The sequence below is a fragment of the Xenopus laevis genome, chromosome 1S, assembly GCF_017654675.1.
Source record: "Xenopus laevis strain J_2021 chromosome 1S, Xenopus_laevis_v10.1, whole genome shotgun sequence".
Taxonomy (NCBI): domain Eukaryota; kingdom Metazoa; phylum Chordata; class Amphibia; order Anura; family Pipidae; genus Xenopus; species Xenopus laevis.
In genome coordinates this window covers 171,065,300-171,086,154 of record NC_054372.1, presented here as the reverse complement: position 1 = coordinate 171,086,154, position 20,855 = coordinate 171,065,300, and the positions used below count along the sequence as shown (strand labels likewise).

Sequence of the window (20,855 nt, the reverse complement as noted above, 5' to 3'; positions counted from 1 at the left end):
CCCCTCAACCCGCAAGGTACCGCAGGTTTTTTCGGGTAACCCGCGGGTACCCGACCCGCTGCAGGACTCTACCCTGAACTGCCTCTCGCAGGCTAGAATCTAAATCACCTGTGGGATGGCACTTGGAGCACTTTGTTTTCCAAAGTCACCGAAGTTTCCTCGTGAGGCGACTTCGGAAAACGAAGCACGCCCATTGATACCCTACCGCTAATTTACATTCTAGCCGGTGGGAGGAGGGATTAGTCGGCCCGAAGTAGAAGATTCTCCCCGAATCTGAGCGTGTCCCTGCCCTAAAACTCAAGCACTATGGGGTGTAAATATAGCTCAACAAGTACCGCCAACATAGTTATTTATTTAGAGGGTGAGCCTCCCAGAAAACTCTCTAGGTTAGGTGAATATACACTGTATTTATGTCACATGCTGGCACAGCCTGGGACAAGAAAAAACCTACTTCTGTTATCAGCTACAACTCCCTGCACCTACGGAGACCAGATACTGGAAGTTGCAGATGAACAGCAGAAGGTACAAGAGAGGCTGCTGATTCCCAGCACAGACACAGGAAAGGAAGCAGTTGTAGATCCCAAGCCAAATCCTGTTAGGGTGCTGGGAGTTGTAGTTCAGGGACACAGGGTGCAGGGAATATTAGCCCGCATAGGAGGAAAGAGCAGCAGCTCCTATACATGTGCAGCCCCTGTACAAATCCCTAGTGGGAGCCCATAGGGCAGGGACTGGAGGAGGCCGAATACCGGCCAGGAAGCAGGACCTTACCCAAAAGTTCTCCAGAAAATATACCATGACCATGGTGCCAGCGGGAGAGCGAAGCGGCTACAAGCCCAACGCCTTTTGATGTAATTTTCTCCAAACCAACCCCTGATCCGCCGGGTTACCCGGCTCGATGTACAGTTCCCTGGCTGCTCCTTCTTTCCAGCTACGGATCCCGACAGTGTATGTCAGCCTCCTCCCCCTCCCGTAGGCATCAAGGCGCATGCGCACCAGAACCCGGGGAGGGGGAGCCGAGCGCGCGCACAATACTAACCTTACGCGCGTGGAAGGCGAAATTTTCCTCTGTGAGGTTTTTTTTTTTATATTCAAACAAAGCTTTATTAACCAATGTAAAGCTCGCGTCAGGAATGTGTTACGCCCGCACGGAGCACTGAGAATCGTGGCCTAGCGAATGGCTTGGCCTGGGCTGGGAGTAGTGTGGAACCCAATTTGTTGAAATCAGACAATGTATTATTTTTATAATAAAAAAACAAATGCACCTCATATGTGAAGGTTATAGTTGGGCAACCATAGCCTATGCTCCAGGTATATTCCCTACTGGGGAATCTTTATCCTGTACAGACCTTTATGTATAGAGTTCTTATTCAGGTATAATACACAAAAGCCATGAATATCTTGTAAATTATATCCTTATAAACGGTGAGTTCTGATGTCATCAGTTATAAACGGTGAGTAGTGGTGTCATTTCTGTCACATGACTCACTAAAACTTGTGTATTATAATAAATAGAGTACCCCCTGTTCAGTGTCGGACTGGCCCACCGGGATACCAGGAAAACTCCCGGTGGGCCCAGGTGTTGGTGGGCCCTCTTGTTTCTAAACATTTGGCCTATTTCATGGTCTTTACCTATTTCTTTAAGGGAAAAATGCTTAATAATGGGAGACTATTGTAAGTATATATAAAAGACTAGGAGAATAAAGAGGTTGAGTGAGTAGATGATGAATTATAGTTTGGAAAGGTCCACATTCTAAGGTTTTCTGGTGGGCCCAAGGTCTAAGGCTTTCTGGTGGGCCCCTGGCATCCCAGTCCGACACTGCCCCTGTTGCAAAATATGAGGATATTAGAAGTAACCTCAGAGTTTCATGCCCTGTATAAAAACACTCGGCCTTCGGCCTCGTGTTTTTATATGGTCATGAAACTCCTCGGTAACTTATAATATCCTTATATTTTACAAAAGGGGGTACGTTATTCCCTATATAAACACTGGGCACTATTGCACCTGGCTGGGCAGTAACCCATAGCAACCAATCAGTAGCTTTTTTGAGCCACCGGCTGCAAAACTTTGGTTGGTTGCTGTGGCTTACTGCCCAGATGCACATTTGGCCAGTGTTGATACATGAGCCCCATAAGAATTCAATAAAAAAGGGAGGACAAATATTTCAAAAACCAATATTAATATACAGAGTTGCAAAGATTAAGTGCCATATGGTAAAAAACACACAGGAGGATTTCCCAACTCCCAGGGCCATATCTAACCTTAACCCAAGAACGAAATTCTCAACAGTCTGCAGCCAAACACTTAAAATATAAAAGGCTAAATCTGGGGAGCTGCCAATTATTAAAGGGCATGTAAAGTCTAAAATAGAATAAGGCTAGAAATGCTGTATTTTGTATACTAAATATAAACATGAACTTACTGCACCACAAGCCTAATCAAACAAATCATTTATGCTTTCAAAGTTGGCTACAGGGGGTCACCATCTTGAAACTTTGTTAAACATCTTTGCAAGACTAAGACTGTGCACATGCTCAGTGTGGTCTGGGCTGCTTAGGGATCGTCATAAACAAAGCTGCTTGAGTTCTGCATGGCTGGGAAGTAAGGCGGGGGCTCCCCCTGCTGTTCATAAGTATGATTGTTTCCCTGCTCAGCAGTTAGGGACCGTCTGACAATTACTATCCACAGCAGTAAATGAAGGGAGAATTTCACTGCATAGTCAGGTTTCTTATAAAAACGGTACACATTTTTTAATTAAAGTATATTGGAGATGGGTTTCTTTTTCATTAAAGAAAGTAAAAATGGGATTTTATTTTTTTGCCTTTACATGCCCTTTAAAGGAGAAGGAAAGGATTGGTGCACTTGGGGGTGCCATGGAGAGATCATCTTCCGCCTTCTTTCTTCAAATTTCACGGGGGAAACGCATGCACAGTTGAATACAATAGCTGACTTTTTCGTTAAAGTTCGGCTTTTCGTTTTACTGCACATGCACAACCGCGGGAAGAAAGAGGATGCAGGAAGAAGATTGCTCCGTGGTGCTCACTGGTATAACCCCGGGCCGGTGCAGTTTTCAGCACCAGCCGGGGTTTCAGGCAAGTCAATACATTCACTTAGGGGCCTAACATTTAGCACCCCCAAGTGCACCAAGCCTTTCCTTCTCCTTTAAATGAATTGTTCAGTGTAAAAATAAAAACTGGGTAAATAGATAGGCTGTGCAAAATAAAACATGTTTCTAATATAGTTAGTTAGCCAAAAATGTAATGTATAAAGGCTGGAGTGATTTGATGTATATCAAGTCAGTCAGGACACTACTTCCTGCTTTTCAGCTCTCTTGGTTTACACTGACTGGTTACCCTGGTTACCAGGCAGTAACCAATTAGAGACTTGAAGGGGGGGCCACATGGGTCATATGTGTTGCTTTTGAATCTGAGCTGAATGCTGAGGATCAATTACAAACTCACTGAACAGAAATGTACCATGTGGCCCCCCTTCAAGTCGCTGACTAACTCCGATTTATAGAGCTGAAAAGCAGGAAGTTGGATTCTGGCTGTTTTATTAGACATCTGTTCACTCCAGCCTTTATATATTACATTTTTGGCTATCTATCTATATGAGAAACATATTTTATTTTGCACAGCCTATCTATTTACCCAGTTTTTATTTTCACACTGAACTATTCCTTTAAGAGGTAGAGAAAGCAGAAGGCTGAACACAGCTGTCTGACCCACAGAGCTTACAGTAATTAATTGGCTGGGGAACTTATAGACAAACACAGATGTGTTTTGACTAGGCCCCTCACAGAATTCCTGCCTGTCCCCCTCCTGATGGCCATAGCCATCCACCTCACTTCCCTTAAAGGAATAGTTCAGTGTGAAAATAAAAACTGGGTAAATAGTCTGTGCAAAATAAAAAATGTTTCTAATATAGTTAGTTAGCCAAAAATGTAATATATAAAGGCTGGAGTGAACAGCTGTCTAATAAAACAGCCAGAATCCAACTTCCTGCTTTTCAGCTCTATAAATCGGAGTTAGTCAGCGACTTGAAGGGGGGCCACATGGTACATTTCTGTTCAGTGAGTTTGTAATTGATCCTCAGCATTCAGCCCAGATTCAAAAGCAACACATATGACCCATGTGGCCCCCCTTCAAGTCTCTGATTGGTTACTGCCTGGTAACCAGGGTAACCAGTCAGTGTAAACCAAGAGAGCTGAAAAGCAGGAAGTAGTGTCCTGACTGATTTGTTATACATCAAATCACTCCAGCTTTTATACATTACATTTTTGGCTAACTAACTATATTAGAAACATGTTTTATTTTGCACAGCCTATCTATTTACCCAGTTTTTATTTTTACACTGAACAATTCATTTACAGTAGGAAAGTCTTAAACACTGGGATTGCAAAATATTTGGCTCCCCTCCAGTAATTTAAATCACTTACCACAGTCTAGCGGCAGCCACAGGGTACACAGAGAGCACCACAGAGCAATCATTTTCTTCCCATTCTTTCTTCAATGACCTTGGGCTGATGGCCTGATGCAAGTGTGGTAGAGTGAAAAGATCAGATTTTTTTTTTAAATAGATTCTCGTTATTTTTTTGGTGCAGTTTTTATGACTAAATTGCACTGCGTGCAGGAGCACCAGACTGGGGTATCAGGTAAGTTATTACAATCACCTGGGATGGTTTACATTTAGCCTTTCCTTTATACAGGGTAGTCTCCTTCCTGAACCACACCACAGTTGACACCCAGTACTGCCCCATTCTGCACAACCATTAATAAAATGCAGAGTAGTTGGGGTCACCATCTTCAGTTGTTTGACTGTCTGACAGTGATCACCAGCCAGGAGTATGTGCAACTGAAGTTATAAACAGATTGACATTAGCTAGGCATATTTCTGGCCAGATGCTCTGGCACCAGACTTTTAATGCATGGGACATGGATATTATAGGGCTGCTGAACATCTGGGCATGTGAACTGTCAGTATCAGGAAGCAGGGACTTCGATAAATCAGGTAGTGGGAAACAGGCCTTAAAGGGCATGTAAAGTCTAAAATAGAATAAGGCTAGAAATGCTGTATTTTGTATACTAAATATAAACATGAACGTACTGCACCACAAGCCTAATCAAACAAATAATTTATGCTTTCAAAGTCGGCTACAGGGGGTCACCATCTTGTAACTTTGTTAAACATCTTTGCAAGACTAATGGTGGCCAAACACGGGCAGATAAAGCTGCTGATATCGGTCGTTTGGACCGATTTGACAGTTTATCTGCCCGTGTATGGGGGCTTCCGACGGGTCTTCCCGATCGATATCTGGCCACGATATCGATCGGGAAGGTTTGATTTTAAACCGACCGACCCGTCGGAGCCCCTTGGCGTATCGTAATTCGGTCGTTCGGCCATGCGGCCAAACGTTCGAATTACCCCCGATATAGCCCTGCCGTTAGTGGCATATGGTTGTTGTAAGCCAGTCTCCTCCAGCAAGACAGGTCTCTCAATTCTTTGGCTTTTGTAACATTGTTACAAAAGAGTCACCAGGGTAGAGAATAGAAAGGGACAAACACTGCTTTCAATAGCAATACATATACAAATAACTTAAAACCCATAAAAAAACATGTCATAAATGTATTTTGCTTAGAATTATGTTGTCTTTTCTCAACATTCTTTATTTTCAGATTTTTTAAAACAAAGGGGTAGGATGTCCTTTACCCGGCTTTTCTCTATTTTATAAACATATAAGAAAATGTTATAAGGCCCTAGTCGGTTATAGTTATTCCTTCCCCTGGGTGGTAGAGCTGGAACTGTTCTGCTTGATGTGCCCTCTGTCATTCAACAGTTTGCCGTCTGATCATACTCTCATACACAGTACACCATAAGTGGCGCAATTGCCAGAGAATAAGTTGAGAAATATCTGTTTCCTGAATTTGTATTGACTATGACCCAGGCTTTCTACTAGTGCTCTGTTTGTTTCTCAGAACCTGCATGCTTTTGCACTACATAGATTGCGTCTTTAATCTCTCTTAATTATATTTGACAAAGAGGTGTTGGCATTTTTTTTTATCTATCTAAGCAATCATCTCCCTCTCTGCCATTAATGGTGGCAGCTGTAGTCATGTGGCCAGTAATACCATGCTAATGGGGACAGGCTTATACCAAATTATTATAGAATACACATATATATATATATATATATATATATATATATATACAAAAGGTCCTCTGCACTCAACCCCTTATCAATATATTAAAGGAGAACTAAAGCTTAACTAAAGAATTAGGCTAGAAATGTTGTACATAATGTTTTTTTTGCTTCTGTACCAGGCCAAGGCAACAACAGCCTGTTAGCAGTAAAGATCTGTGTCTCCCAGTAGATCCCCATCTTCTTTTCTGCTGATTCACTGCACATGCTCTGTGCTGCTGTCACTTACTGAGCTTAGGGACCCACTCACAATATACAGTACACATAGAATATAAATGTCACAATATAAGACCGATTAGTAATTAATACAGATAATTACTACATGGCAGCACAGAAGCCAGTGCAATTAGCATCAGAATTTAATAATCAGCCCTGTAGCATCAGCTTATATTACAGACCAACCTCATTTTCTGCTGGATAATTAGTGACGACCCCTAAGCTTAGCTTCTCAACAGCTGCTCAGAGCCTACTGAGCACTTTCCAATATGGTGACCCCCTGTGACAAGTTTGAAGTGATGGATCATTGATGTTATTGAGAAGCTGAAACTTTAGGCTGGTGCAATAAGTTCAGTGTATAAAATATGGCAGTTTTAGCCATATTAATTTTTAGTGTTCTCCTTTAAGGACATTGAAAACCTTAAACTACTAAAAAAAATGCCTTACCCTTCAAACAAAACAGGGATTTTTTGTCCATATACTGTCTTGAAATAAAAAGATATTTCCCATAAGGACTCATTTCATCAATGAACCATTGACGGACAGGACACAAAAAGAAGGTGCTGGTATCAAGGAAAAGAAACATGGCTGGGAACAACCACTTGCTAGACATTTTGCTAAATATCCTTTACAAACACTCCGCTACATGGCTGACTATATTCCACCCCCAGGAGAGGAAGGGACAAACGTTTACAGTGTAACACGTGCTGGATTTACTCATTACAGACTGTGTCTACTAGAGGACTGAATGAAACATTACCCCTTGTTTCTGTGATTTTTAAGTTGCACTTTTTATGTGGAAATATCGGGCAGATATCAATCGGGGAAGCCCGTCGGAGGGCCCCACACACGAGCCAATAAGTTACCGACTCGGTATGTTGGCAGCTTTTATCGGCCCTTGTACTGCCAGCTTAAGTTTCTAGAACAGCTGAAGTAAAGCTTGCTAAGGCTGCCTTCTAGAGCTGAAAACAGCAGATCCTTTATCTATATTTATAACAACAGTAAGCATAAATTAAAGCAGGTATATTGCAAGGTTGCTTGTTTTTATGGATTCTATAAGAATCCCTTATCTTAATAGGAAGACTTTACATCCCACATAATGACTTCTCCTTTCTCAAACACTATAGTGATTGCTCCACAAAAGATTTTTTTCTGAGCTATTTCATACCAAAGTGTGAAACCTAATATCAAGTCTTGGACACAAAATACTTTAGGATCAGAGCAAAGTTCTTTCTAACCTTTGATGATCGGTGTGCATGCTTTATTTATTTTTTAAGACAGTTTGGTCTATCCCATAATTTAGGAACAATTATGTATCTTCTGAAGTCACATTTATTTCTCCCACAAGTGTTTGGTGAGCATTTATGTTTAGCACATTACAATTTATTAGACAGAAAGATGAGTTTGCCATTATCAGTTACTGTATGTACATGCCCTAAGTTGAAGTCTGATTTTTTTTTATTTTTGGGGGGGGGGGGGGAGGCTGCCCCAGGCACAACTGCTGCTGGGAAAAATTTTACAACAGGAGACAAGGGTATATATGCTTCAATTGTTCACCTTCAAAACACTTCTTCCAGTTCAGTTGGTTTTACCAATAAGACTTTTTCCAGTTATTTTCTAGTTATTTTAAACCAAACTATCAATTAAAAATTCTGTACAGTTTCTGAAATAATCAAGTTTAACTTCACTATCCCTCTCTCAGCATCTGTTTCTCTTCATGCAGGAGTTGGGTGTCTTATAGGGGGGATACTTTTGCGTAGAAGATGTATTAGAGCTCACTCTATTAAAATCACCAGACATCATGTCTCTCTACATGCAGGATTTGTGCAAAAGGTAGTTATTTTGTTAGCTTTTGTTTGTACTGGAATCAGTTATTTGAGTGAGCTTAAATACATCTGTTAGGAAAAGGAGCCTCCCTATAAGATATATTGGATCTAACTGTCAATGACTATCTGATACCCAACTGCTGCATGAAGACAGAATGAAGAGAAACAGATGCCGAGAAAGGAATAGTGAAGATAAACGAATTTCATTTAACAGTGCACAATTTTTAATTGATCGTATTTAGAAAGTTTCTTATTTCAGTATGATGCTTATAATAAATGTTCATTTTTGCAATAGCTCCCCTTTAACATTGAAGTGTAAATTTTAATTTTTCACCTTCTAAAGCAGCTCTGGGAGGGGGGGGTGCCGAAATGGTTTTAAATTGATACATTTAGTGATACATTTGTTATCGTTAGCCCTGCTGAGCAGAATCGGAGTTTCAAGGGCAGTTTTTAGAACTGATACAATATTCCACAGATACTGCTGAAAAATGTAACAACTAAATGTAACAAATTGTAACAGTTCAGATGCTCCTGGATCACTGAGCTGCCAGACAAACACTAGAGAAGAACATTCAACTTTAAGGGCAGAGACACACGTGGAGATTCAGTCGCCCGGCGATCAATCGCCTCTTCTTCGGGCGACTAATCTCCCTGCACTGCCTTCCCACCGGCTACAATATAAATCGTCGGCGGGATGGAACTCTGATCGCTTCGTTTTCCGAAGTCGCCCGAAGTTTCCTCGCATTTATAGTGAATAATCTTTAAACAACTGCACTTAAAAAGGTATTTGGAAGGTGAACAACCCCTTTCATTTACACCCTTTTTCAGCTGGCCAGCATTCATACTCACCATGTCCTGTAACGCAAATGAAGGGCAAATTCAGCTGGCACTGAAAGGGTTAACGGAAATACAATAGTAGCAGACATCGTTTGCCTTGGCAAAATCAACATATCACAATTACTAGTGTGTGGTTACACTCATTGCTTGCAGAGGAATTCTCTAACAGTACATAAAAATGTAAATAAGCTGAAAGGGGAAGTTTTGCATTATCTAAAATATGTTGTATTATTGCCTGCTTTACCAGGGTTTATATCCCAAAACTATGTTCTTAATCATCTTACAGGGTACAAAAGAAAACGTAAACTTTGGATATGGCCCTCGCTGGACCAAGAGTTTATTACAGAATATAACTAAAGAAATAATACAGAAAATATATTTCAACAGCTTTTATTAACACAGCCAAGCAGTGATTAACATTCACATCTAGTATCACATCATACAAATGTAAATACAAAATTACAACAGTACAATATATATATTCTCTGCATGATCCAAAATATTTGGTGGCCCCAAAAATGTTTTAAAATTCAGCAGCTTATCAAAAACTAAAGCCATATTTTAATTTGAGTTGAAGTTCAATGAGCAGAAGCAAAGGTTTCCGAAAGATCATCCAACTGAACAGGAATTGCACAAGAAGGTCTAAGGGTAACAATTCTTTTTTTTTGCAAAAGGTAAAGAAACAATCGGATATAAAGCTTTTCTTAGAAAAAAAAAATGCACACAACCTAAATTGCCAGCAGAAAGATCTAGTAATGTGAATGCCATGTTAGCCTTTACATACTTCTGCTAAGTGGAGCCTATAAAATGTTCTCGACGTGTAAATGTCCACATTGCTTCATATGCTGATTGTAAATCTCAGATGGCTACTTTAACGGTTTATATTCACAGTGCTAGATACTGGATAGGAACCATGGCTATTTATTCCAAATTAAGTGCAAAGAATACCCCAAATTACGGTCTGCCCGCACTATACAAACCCTCACAGACCATGCAAGGGGTTAATCACTAATCAGTTTTAACCCTGCAGAGAGATGCTGCTGGCTAATAGCAATGTCCGCTGGACAGTGAATGTTTGACATATGCTTAAATGTTCTAATTTTTCTTGGTTATAGTTTTAACTTTTCTTTTCAGATAATGTTATTTCTCTGCTTTATGATTAGTCCACTCAAATAGCAAGCTTTACAAGAAGTGCCTTTAGCATATTAATGCCTTGAACCAGTGGGGAAGTCAAAGTACAGATTCTTGTGGCCATAAAGCATATTTGCAGCAATGGAGGCTGAAGCATTATATGCCGAGAGCAGCAGCAAGTTTTATGCAAAAGTCTAAATATGGATTATTTTCTGAACCGTTTCCAGTGATTACACTACATTGTGCCATAAATGAGCTCCATATCGGAGGCAATGTCAGCCTGCATGTTAGGAAATCTTTCCAAAGCTCTGCTCTTGAAATAAAAGCATTCATTTCCTAAAAAAGAGTCTGGTTTTCTGTAAGAAAAGATTTAAGTTAGTTATAGCTGGACTTATTTTTTACAGCTTTTTAAAATTGTGTATGTTTTTTAATATGCAGCTGACATTTTTATTTGGTTACTGGTGGGGTACAGGGGTCACTGGCCAGCGGCCACAAACCCTTGGCTTCTGATTGCAAAACTGCTCTACCTCGTTACTGCTGTATGTCAATTAGCCCAGCACAACATGAAAAAAGTTGCATTCTATTGCTACAAATAAAATAAAAATTGAAACCCCAAAATGTCATAGGGGTAATGTAATAATAGGCACGGAGTTTGCCCAGGAGCAGTGACCCATAGCAACCAATCAGCAGGTAGAATTTTCTGGGCATCTTCTGAAAGAGAAAGATGGAGGGATGGTAAAAAAAAATATAACGGATCATCTCTCAGCAGAAAAGTGATCCCAAATACAAGGCTAATTGTGTATCTGAAAACTGAAGTTCACAAACCTCTTAGGACTCGCACAAAATAAACAGACGAAGAATTTGACAAATATCTAAAGTGCAAATTGGTACACAAATATGTTATAGATCAGGGCATCCCTACAGTGAGGCAGATAAGGACCTTTATGGCTCTCTTTTTTATGATTTATGACTTGCTTTTCATATCACTCTTACTATAACTTGCCCCCAAGCAAGTTTGTCAGATTCCACCTCAAGGAATAAGATGGACAGCAATAGCATTCAAGACAATTTGCAATTAGTGTTTGTGTTTTATTTTGGAGGGGTTTTTTTTTTTTTTTGTTTGTTTTTGTTTTGATAATTTGGATTTTTAATCACTATCTAATCATCGGGGGTCCCAATAACCCTATCAGCCGTTCCAGCGTCAGAATGGAAACTTTAATAGCATGGGGCCTCTGTAAAACATTAAGCAATAAAAAGAAACCAGTAGTTTAGAATCATGGAACATGCTTTTGATTGCTGGGATCTGTGAACTCTCTCTTTAAAGGTCAAACCTCTATTTCACTGGGGTGTGCCAAAAATTAAAGGAACAGTGTAAAAATAAAAACTGGGTAAATAGATAGGCTGTGCAAAATAAAAAAAAATTCTAATATAGTTAGCCAAAAATGTAATGTATAAAGGCTGGAGTGACTGGATGTGTAACATAACAACATTCCTTCCTGCTTTTTAGCTCTCTAACTCTGAGTTAGTCAGTGACTTGAAGGGGGGCCACATGGGACATAACTGTTCAATGAGTTTGCAATTGAGCCTCAGCATTCAGCTCAGATTCAAAAGTAACAGTTATGACCCATGTGGCCCCCCTCAAGTCACTGATTGGCTACTGCCTGGTAACCAACCAGTGGGAACCAAGAGAGCTGCAAAGCAGGAAGTAGTGTTCTGGCTATTATGTTACACATCTATTTACCCAGTTTTTATTTTTATACTGAACAATCCCTTTAATCACATTTTTGCCAGTTGCTCCTTCGAGGCAAAAACTGCACCGGTTGGGTGGAATTGTGTTGGAACTTTACTTACCTTTTCCCCCACTGTCCCTACTGCCAATTGGCTGCATGCTCAGTAAAACAAAACATTTATATAACCCCACAGTTCTGTATCTGATCAGTTGTAGTTGTCCCTCATACTGTATCTGAAGTGCAGGGTAACTAACTACCCCTTGGGCAACAGTAAGTGTTTATGGAGTAGACCTGGAGTGCATTTGTTGGCGATATTAGTTTTGTTTGGGGCTATGAGTTAGAGGTCAAAGGAAATTTTAGAAGCAGGTTCCTCACTGTTAAAGGTCTTCTGTATTCTCAGGTTAATACAGCAGCCTTGTGCATTTCATTTCTATACTAATCCTACCTAAGGCTTAAAATTTCCCTCTACACTGCCTACATTTCCAAGGAATTACGTTGTAATGCTCTTAGCAGATATTAAACATTTCAAACAGCGCCAAGACACTGCAGAGCTTTATTGCATGGAAGCTCTGGAATACAAATGACATCAATGGCTATAAAACTGGCAAATGGGCTCATGGCAAACTCTTTCTGTTAACAACTTAGGTTGAGTGGCATTTTTCTTATCATTAAAGTCCTCCAAAAAAGAGGGAAGCTCAAACAGGAAAAGAGAAGGTAGATATAAAAACAGTAAACACAGACCTCCTGAGGTTCCTACAACATAAAAAATATTCAAGTAGAAAATCTACACCACATAGCAGCGGCTATTTCTGTAGTTGAGCACACTAACAGCACTTTATTCAGTGTGAGAGACAGACTTTAGAAGCCGTGCTTTTAGCATGCCAAGAGGCAGAAAACACTGGAATGTAACAAGACAAGACCCACAATTCTATAAACATTCCATTGACATTCAACAACTGTCAAGACTAGACCACAATAGTAAGATGCTTGATATATCCCATGATGCAAGAATTACTGATGGTGCATCACAAAGGCAATCCTGTCTCTGGTCTTTGTTTAGACATAATGTGACATGGCTTGAACCCCATTGCAGTTTTAAGGGAGAGCCAGCCATGCATAACGGGTTTTGCTTATGAAATAATTTGTGATTGGGGCAATCGCTTGTATAAACAGATTTTGCCTATTTTAAATGGTTTTATTATTCATGTCTTTGCATGACATTAGGAGACAGGCATATAAAAAACTTAATTTAAGAATTGGAGTGGATTAATATTACTGTACATACATGTCATGCTTAATTAAGAGTGCTGCAATAAAAGTACATTAGAGGGTTGGGGCACCAACACACAGTTTTTACCGTTTTTTTATCAAAGATTAGTTTTGATACTATTCAAAGGTCATTTATTTTTTGCAGGAATATTTACTGAAGTACCACAGAAGAGTAAGCACCTTCTATTATCGCCGGTTAACACTTTTCTCATTCAACGGGGCACTTCAGCGGATTTGTTCTCAGAGTAAAAAAGACAAGGAAATAGCAATTAAACTTTCCAGGATAAAAAAAAACTTCCAAAGTAGTGGCATCTGAGAGACCAATGCAACATTCATTTCAACTAATCTTTAATACCTGAGCACAACCATTACTTAAATCAACTGCATTCCCCGTGCTTACATTTGCCAAGTCATGGAATGCAAACCTGGCATTAAAACTTGGCATCTAACAAGGAAAAGGTTTTGTTTTCTCTTATCACAGAAACATTCAATGTGTTATGGCAAACCAGCCACCTTAATATTTCCATAGAATAATGCTAATAAGCCAATACGCCAGGTTACGCCTCTGTTACACCTGCTCTAATCTGGAAATTTGATGCCATTGTTTCATAAAATTATTCGGGATTCTATATGGGTAGTGTCATTTTGCAGCTTGGATCATATTCTGCACTGAAATCCATTTCTCAAAAGAGCAAACAGATTTTTTTATATTCAATTTTGAAATCTGACATGGGGCTAGACATATTGTCAATTTCCCAGCTGCCCTAAGTCATGTGACTTGTGCTCTGATAAACGTCAATCACTCTTTACTGCTGTACTGCAAGTTGGAGTGATATCAACCCCCTCCCTTTCCCCCCCCCCAGCAGGGAAACAAAAGAACAATGGGAAGGTAACCAGATAGCAGCTCCCTAACACAAGATAACAGCTGCCTGGTAGATCTAAGAACAGCACTCAATAGTAATAACCCATGTCCCACTGGGACACATTCAGTTACATAGAGAAGGAAAAACAGCAGCCTGCCAGAAAGCATTTCTCTCCTAACGTGCAGGCACAAGTCACATGACCAGGGGCAGCTGGGAAATTGACAATATGTCTAGCCCCATGTCAGATTTCAAAATTGAATATAAAAAAATCTGTTTGCTCTGATAAATGGATTACAGTGCAGAATTCTGCTGGAGCAGCACTATTAACTGATTCATTTTGAAAAAATTTTTTTTCCCATGACAGCATCCCTTTAAAGGAATCTAACTTTGCAATACTCTTATTTAAATCTTTTTCTATCCCCCCCCCACACCCTTTCAATGATTTAAGTGCAATTGGTCTAACATCTCATTCACAAATGTAATAAAACCATGCAAATAAGGGATCTTGTTTATCATACAAAACCAAGTATAAAGTCTTGTCTTTGAAATGCAAATCGAGAAACAGAATAATAAAAAATAATGGTATGGCTTTTAACTTTCTTTGCAGTTTTATCTTTGACATTAAGAAAAATGGAAAAGCTATGACTTCAGCTCTGACCTGCAGAGAGACATTATTCTCACACTTTATCATCATGGGATACCTTTGAGGCAATCTGAATAAAGACTTGCACTTGGATACATCTCAAGTGTACCAGTTAATATTCACATTCACAGTACATAAGAAAAATACACGTGGAAAGAAAAGTAAAAGGTTAAATTAACAAGGGTTTATTCACAGGAATACAAGTGGAGAAAGCAACAGAAAAACTGAACAAATTAAATGGAGGAACAAAAAAAAAAAAAAAAAATAGGATCCCATACCCAACTTTCATCTTGTAGCTTTTAACTTGCACCCCCTAATAAGATTGCTCGGGGTACAAAGGGCCACCAACATTTGCCAATACACTGCTGCACATCTATGAACGTAAAGTTCTCTATGATCATGCTTTGAAAGTAATTAAAGGAACTTATATTGAAAGAGGGAATAAACAGTACTTTATAAGAAATATCTTGATTTCTACAGTTTCAGTATGTGCCATCTAACATTTATGCATCCGTTGAACTGATCTTATGCCATAAGTCTTCTGATAAAATCACTATTATATAACCATGCAGAAAGCACATCACACTGACAGCACAGAGGCAAAGGTTTTGCACACATATACCAGCTTTCCACATTGTGTTACACAAAATACAATATCAATCTTTGTATCTTGATAAAGGCTAGAAATGCATTTTGTTTTGCCCTACTGCTGCCATAGGGGCTGGTCACATATTTGAGAGCAGTGTGTGAAATCTTTTCTGACATCAAGCAGGTCTAATCATACTTGGCAGCGCTTTAGCTCTAGTTTAATTTTTGACATTAAAAAAAAGGTAACTTAAAAGACATTTGAATTCTGGGCTACATTAAATTGATTGGAGGATGGGAATCTTGATGGGTAAATGTTTGCCTAGTTTACTATGTGATGCAAGCCTGCTACTTACCCTCTATATTGAGTTACTTTTAACCACTAGGATCTTGAGCTGCACAATGCTTCCAAATGAGGAGACTCGAGTGACATTACAGGTCAATGCTATCGAAGTCCCGACACTGAAAGGTAGCAAAAGGCCATGGTCTAGAAATAATCGCTTTTGCTGCAAAATGATCTGGAAAAATTAATGCATCACAAATAAGTGATCCTTAAAAGAAAATATTCATTCTTTCAAAAAAAATTAAAAAAAAACAAAAGTAAAAGGAGTTATTCATTTTCTCCCTTCTTGAAAAAAAAAAAGTAAAATAAAATACTAATTTGGCATTTGTAGGGTGTCAATTTATGCAGTAGATTTTTATTTACTTAACAGGCACCTGAACTGTAGACTGTAAGTAGCTGCACTCAAACACGCACTGCAAGCTGCGCTAATTACGCTGACTTCATCTATGTATGTCTTCATTAACATGCAAACACCAATGAGTCCCAATCAGCGGGACGGACACTTAGGCAACCTTTTGCTTTAAAATAAATGCCATTTACTGATATAATACCCATTCTTAATATTTCTTCTAACGTGTGCAAAAATAATTTTTCTTACTTATCCCGCTAAAGTTCATTTATATGGTACTCATCGAAGTACAATTCCCCATATATCAGAATGTGCTGTTTGGCGATTCTATCTTTAGTTTGCTTCTTCACATCCAGTGCAGAATTGTAAAGGAGACATATTTCCACCCACAAAAAGCTCCAGACGTTTAAACGTTTCCAAACATCGACTTAATACAGTGACGGCAACACCTCCCTCCCGCCCCTCCCAGTAGGCTTTGGGATTGTACTGTGTTCCCTACTGGTTTGCCCATCCCCCCTTAAAAGGGTAGCATTTTCCCTGGGTGCAGAGGCTCCCCCGTTGTCTCCCAGACTGAAGGACCTAAAATAGGAAAAGAGACATTCATTTTTCTGATTCTGTAATCTGTAATGCCTTGCCACAATGGCTAGCTCAATATTGTCTGTGTGCTCATAGTTAAACCTCTAAAACCAAAGATTAAAACTGCATTATAGAGAAGTACCTTTAGCTTTATTAAAAAGAATTCTAAATGTACTTACCCCTAATGGTGATAGTGCAGCTAGAGCACAACTAAGTTAAACTCCATAGTAGGCTGCAAGACGTTCTTTAAGAGGAAGCGGAAACTGGTCTGAGAAACGTCTCCAGTTTTCATCCCCTACTTGGTTTTTAAACCCATGAAGGATCTAGAATGGAAAATATAAAAGAAATTCAAAACTACAGTTAAATTGTTTAATATTTATTCAACAAATATTAAGAGTTCTTATATAAACAAGACCAGTGTGTCTTAGGCAAATCATGTCTAGCTGCTGGCCCAACTTTAAAAAGCTGTGCATTAGTAGGACCAATTGAGTAGAGTTTCTAGTGGGACACTACATGACAGTAAAAACACAAAGACCTTTGTTTCCATGTTGAATAATTTTGTATTGATATTACACACTAAAAGAACAGTAACACCAATAAAAATGAATGTTTTAAAGTAATAAATCTATTATGTATTATTCCCTTCACTGGTACAACTGGCGTGTTTGCTTCAGAAGCTCTACTATAGTTTATATTAAAACGATAAAGCTATAGGTAGAAATGTTGTACATTATGTTTTGGGCTTCTGTTCCAGCCCAAGGCAACCACAGCCCGTTAGCAGTAAAGATCTGTGTCGCCAAAGATGCCCCAGTAGCTCCCCATCATCTTTTCTGCGGATTCACTGCACATGCTCTATGCTGCTGTCACTTACTGAACTTAGGGACCCACTCACAAGATACAGTACACATAGAATAGAAATGTCACAATATAAGGCTGATTAGTAATTAATACAGATAATTACTACATTACAGCACAGAAACCAGTGCAATTAGCGTCAGAATTTAATAATCAGTATTGATAATTAGTGACGATCCCTAAGCTTAGCTTCTCAACAGCTGCTCAGAGCCCACTGAGCATGTGAGTGTGGCAGACACTTTCCAAGATGGTGACCCCCTGTGACAAGTTTGAAGTCCTGGATCATTGCTGCTATTGACAAACTGAAACTTTAGGCTGGTGCAATAAGTCCAGTATGCAGAAAATTGCATTTTTAACAATTCATTTTTAGGTTTTAGTTCTCCTTAAAGTAAAGTTTTTAATAGGAAATAACCAATCAATTTTTTTGTTGCAGCAACTCAATTTTCAGGTACTCTATTGGGTCTTTAACCCTTTAAGTGCCAGCAGAATTTCACATTTTGGTTACGCGAAATGCCAGCCGTTTTTGAAACATTTTGTGCTCTCTCACTTTAGGGGCATTTTCTGAGGGGAAACCTATAGTTTACCTAGGAAAACTATACATTGTTTTTTTCGGTAGAAACTGAGCTTTCTAAATCTGCCTGAGTTTTCATGTATTTCCACCTGTGCAAAAAAATTTATAGTGCTAAATACCAAAAAAAAATGAAAAATTACCATTTTTCATCGTATATCAATTTATACCAGAAAAATATTTCATTTTACGGATGAAAATCCAACTGATTTGGAAAGCCTTATGTCTCTCGAACGTGCCAATACCAGATATGTATAGTTTTAGGGAGATTTAGGACTTCTGTACCTCAAAAACTCCCGGCAGTATATTGCCGAATTTTGAAAGCACTAAGGCAGAAAACGGCATGCTTTAGATTCCAAGGCCAAAACTCCTGAAACCGTAGGTTTACCCCAGAAAACCATACGTTTTTGAAAAGTACACATTCTGCCGATTACAAAATGGGTAACTATGTCTCTCTACTCCCAACTACCAAACATAAAAGCTTGTCTGAACATAGCGGTTTTTCAAAAAAAAATTCAAAATTCTGAAAAATCATTTCAAAGGTTTTATTTTGCTGCTCTGCATATCCCAAACTATATTAGGTACCAAGAAAAAGCACCTGAAATATGATTGCCAGGGGTCCACTGAACAGTTTGATAGCCATTATGCATAGGTTTACCAAAGTATCTGGCATTTAGAGACACCAATATGAAGTTAGCACATCCAAATTGATCAGGACTTTACTTCAGCTACTGAGAAATCAACACATTGACTGCATTTTTTGTGGGGTAAAAACACAGAAATATATGTTTACCCCCCAAACCCATATATTTTTGGAAAGTACACATTCTACCGAATCTAAAATGGGTACCCATGCCTTTCTGCTCCAAACTACTGAGTCGCAAGGCTTTCCCAAAATTATCGGTTTTGGTGAAATATGTGAAAATTGCCTCAAACCTTCAACTTCTCAGCACCATATCACCCATGTATCGTTATGCACCAAGAAAAAGCACCCTAAATATGATTGCCATGGTTCCTCTGAACATTTTGGTGGCCATTGTTCATAGGTTTACCAAAGTATCTGGCATTTAGAGGCCCCAAAATGAAGTTAGCGCATACAAACAGTCCCGTGGGTAACTTCAGCTAATGAAAAATCAACACATTGACTGCATTTTTGTGGGGTAAAAACACAGAAATATATGTTTACCCCACAAAACCCATATATTTTTGGAAAGTACACATTCTACCGAATCTAAAATGGGTACCCATGCCTTTCTGCTCCAAACTACTGAGTCGCAAGGCTTTCCCACAATTGTCGGTTTTGGTGAAATATGTGAAAATTGCCTCAAACCTTCAACTTCTCAGCACCATATCACCCATGTATCGTTATGCACCAAGAAAAAGCACCCTAAATATGATTGCCAGGGTTCCTCCAAACAGTTTGGTGGCCATTGTTCATAGGTTTACCAAAGTATCTGGCATTTAGAGGCCCCAAAATGAAGTTAGCGCATACAAACAGTCCCGTGGGTAACTTCAGCTAATGAAAAATCAACACATTGACTGCATTTTTGTGGGGTAAAAACACAGAAATATATGTTTACCCCCAAAACCCATATATTTTTGGAAAGTACACATTCTACCGAATCTAAAATGGGTACCCATGCCTTTCTGCTCCAAACTACTGAGTCGCAAGGCTTTCCCACAATTGTCGGTTTTGGTGAAATATCTGAAAATTGCCTCAAAGCTTCAACTTCTCAGCACCATATCGCCCATGTATCGTTACGCACCAAGATAAAGCACCCTAAATATGATTGCCAGGGTTCCTCCAAACAGTTTGGTGGCCATTGTTCCTAGGTTTACCAAAGTATCTGGCATTTAGAGGCCCCAAAATGAAGTTAGCGCATACAAACAGTCCCGTGGGTAACTTCAGCTAATGAAAAATCAACACATTGACTGCATTTTTGTGGGGTAAAAACACAGAAATATATGTTTACCCCCAAAACCCATATATTTTTGGAAAGTACACATTCTACCGAATCTAAAATGGGTACCCATGCCTTTCTGCTCCAAACTACTGAGTCGCAAGGCTTTCCCACAATTGTCGGTTTTGGTGAAATATCTGAAAATTGCCTCAAAGCTTCAACTTCTCAGCACCATATCGCCCATGTATCGTTATGCACCAAGATAAAGCACCCTAAATATGATTGCCAGGGTTCCTCCAAACAGTTTGGTGGCCATTGTTCCTAGGTTTACCAAAGTATCTGGCATTTAGAGGCCCCAAAATGAAGTTAGCGCATACAAACAGTCCCGTGGGTAACTTCAACTAATGAAAAATCAACACATTGACTGCATTTTTGTGGGGTAAAAACACAGAAATATATGTTTACCCCCAAAACCCATATATTTTTGGAAAGTACACATTCTACCGAATCTAAAATGGGTACCCATGCCTTTCTGCTCCAAACTACTGAGTCGCAAGGCTTTCCCACAATTGTCGGTTTTGGTGAAATATCTGAAAATTGCCTCAAAGTTTCAACTTCTCAGTACCATATCACCCATGTATCGTTACGCACCAAGAAAAAGCACCCTAAATATGATTGCCAGGGTTCCTCCAAACAGTTTGGTGGCCATTGTTCATAGGTTTACCAAAGTATCTGGCATTTAGAGGCCCCAAAATGAAGTTAGCGCATACAAACAGTCCCGTGGGTAACTTCAGCTAATGAAAAATCAACACATTGACTGCATTTTTGTGGGGTAAAAACACAGAAATATATGTTTGCCCCCCAAAACCCATATAGTTTTGGAAAGTACACATTCTACCGAATCTAAAATGGGTACCCATGCCTTTCTGCTCCAAACTACTGAGTCGCAAGGCTTTCCCACAATTG

General features: G+C 39.3%; 2 protein-coding genes across 7 annotated transcripts in view; both read right to left on the bottom strand.

Moving 5' to 3' along the window:
* fcho2.S (FCH and mu domain containing endocytic adaptor 2 S homeolog) overlaps positions 1–1,060 on the bottom strand; it is a 71,072-nt gene extending 70,012 nt beyond the window's left edge. For all 5 annotated transcript variants that reach the window (XM_041580495.1, XM_041580496.1, XM_018244413.2 and 2 more), the window contains exon 1: positions 769–1,060. In XM_041580495.1, the coding sequence (XP_041436429.1) occupies positions 769–801 (33 nt within the window). In that variant the 5' untranslated portion in view covers positions 802–1,060. The remainder of the gene's footprint in view (positions 1–768) is intronic.
* An 8,390-nt stretch (positions 1,061–9,450) lies between these two features.
* tnpo1.S (transportin 1 S homeolog) overlaps positions 9,451–20,855 on the bottom strand; it is a 65,768-nt gene continuing 54,363 nt past the window's right edge. The window contains 2 exon segments of one of the 2 annotated variants that reach the window (NM_001095134.1): positions 9,451–10,918; positions 16,745–16,888. In NM_001095134.1, the coding sequence (NP_001088603.1) occupies positions 16,781–16,888 (108 nt within the window). In that variant the 3' untranslated portion in view covers positions 9,451–10,918; positions 16,745–16,780. 2 annotated transcript variants of the gene reach the window in all.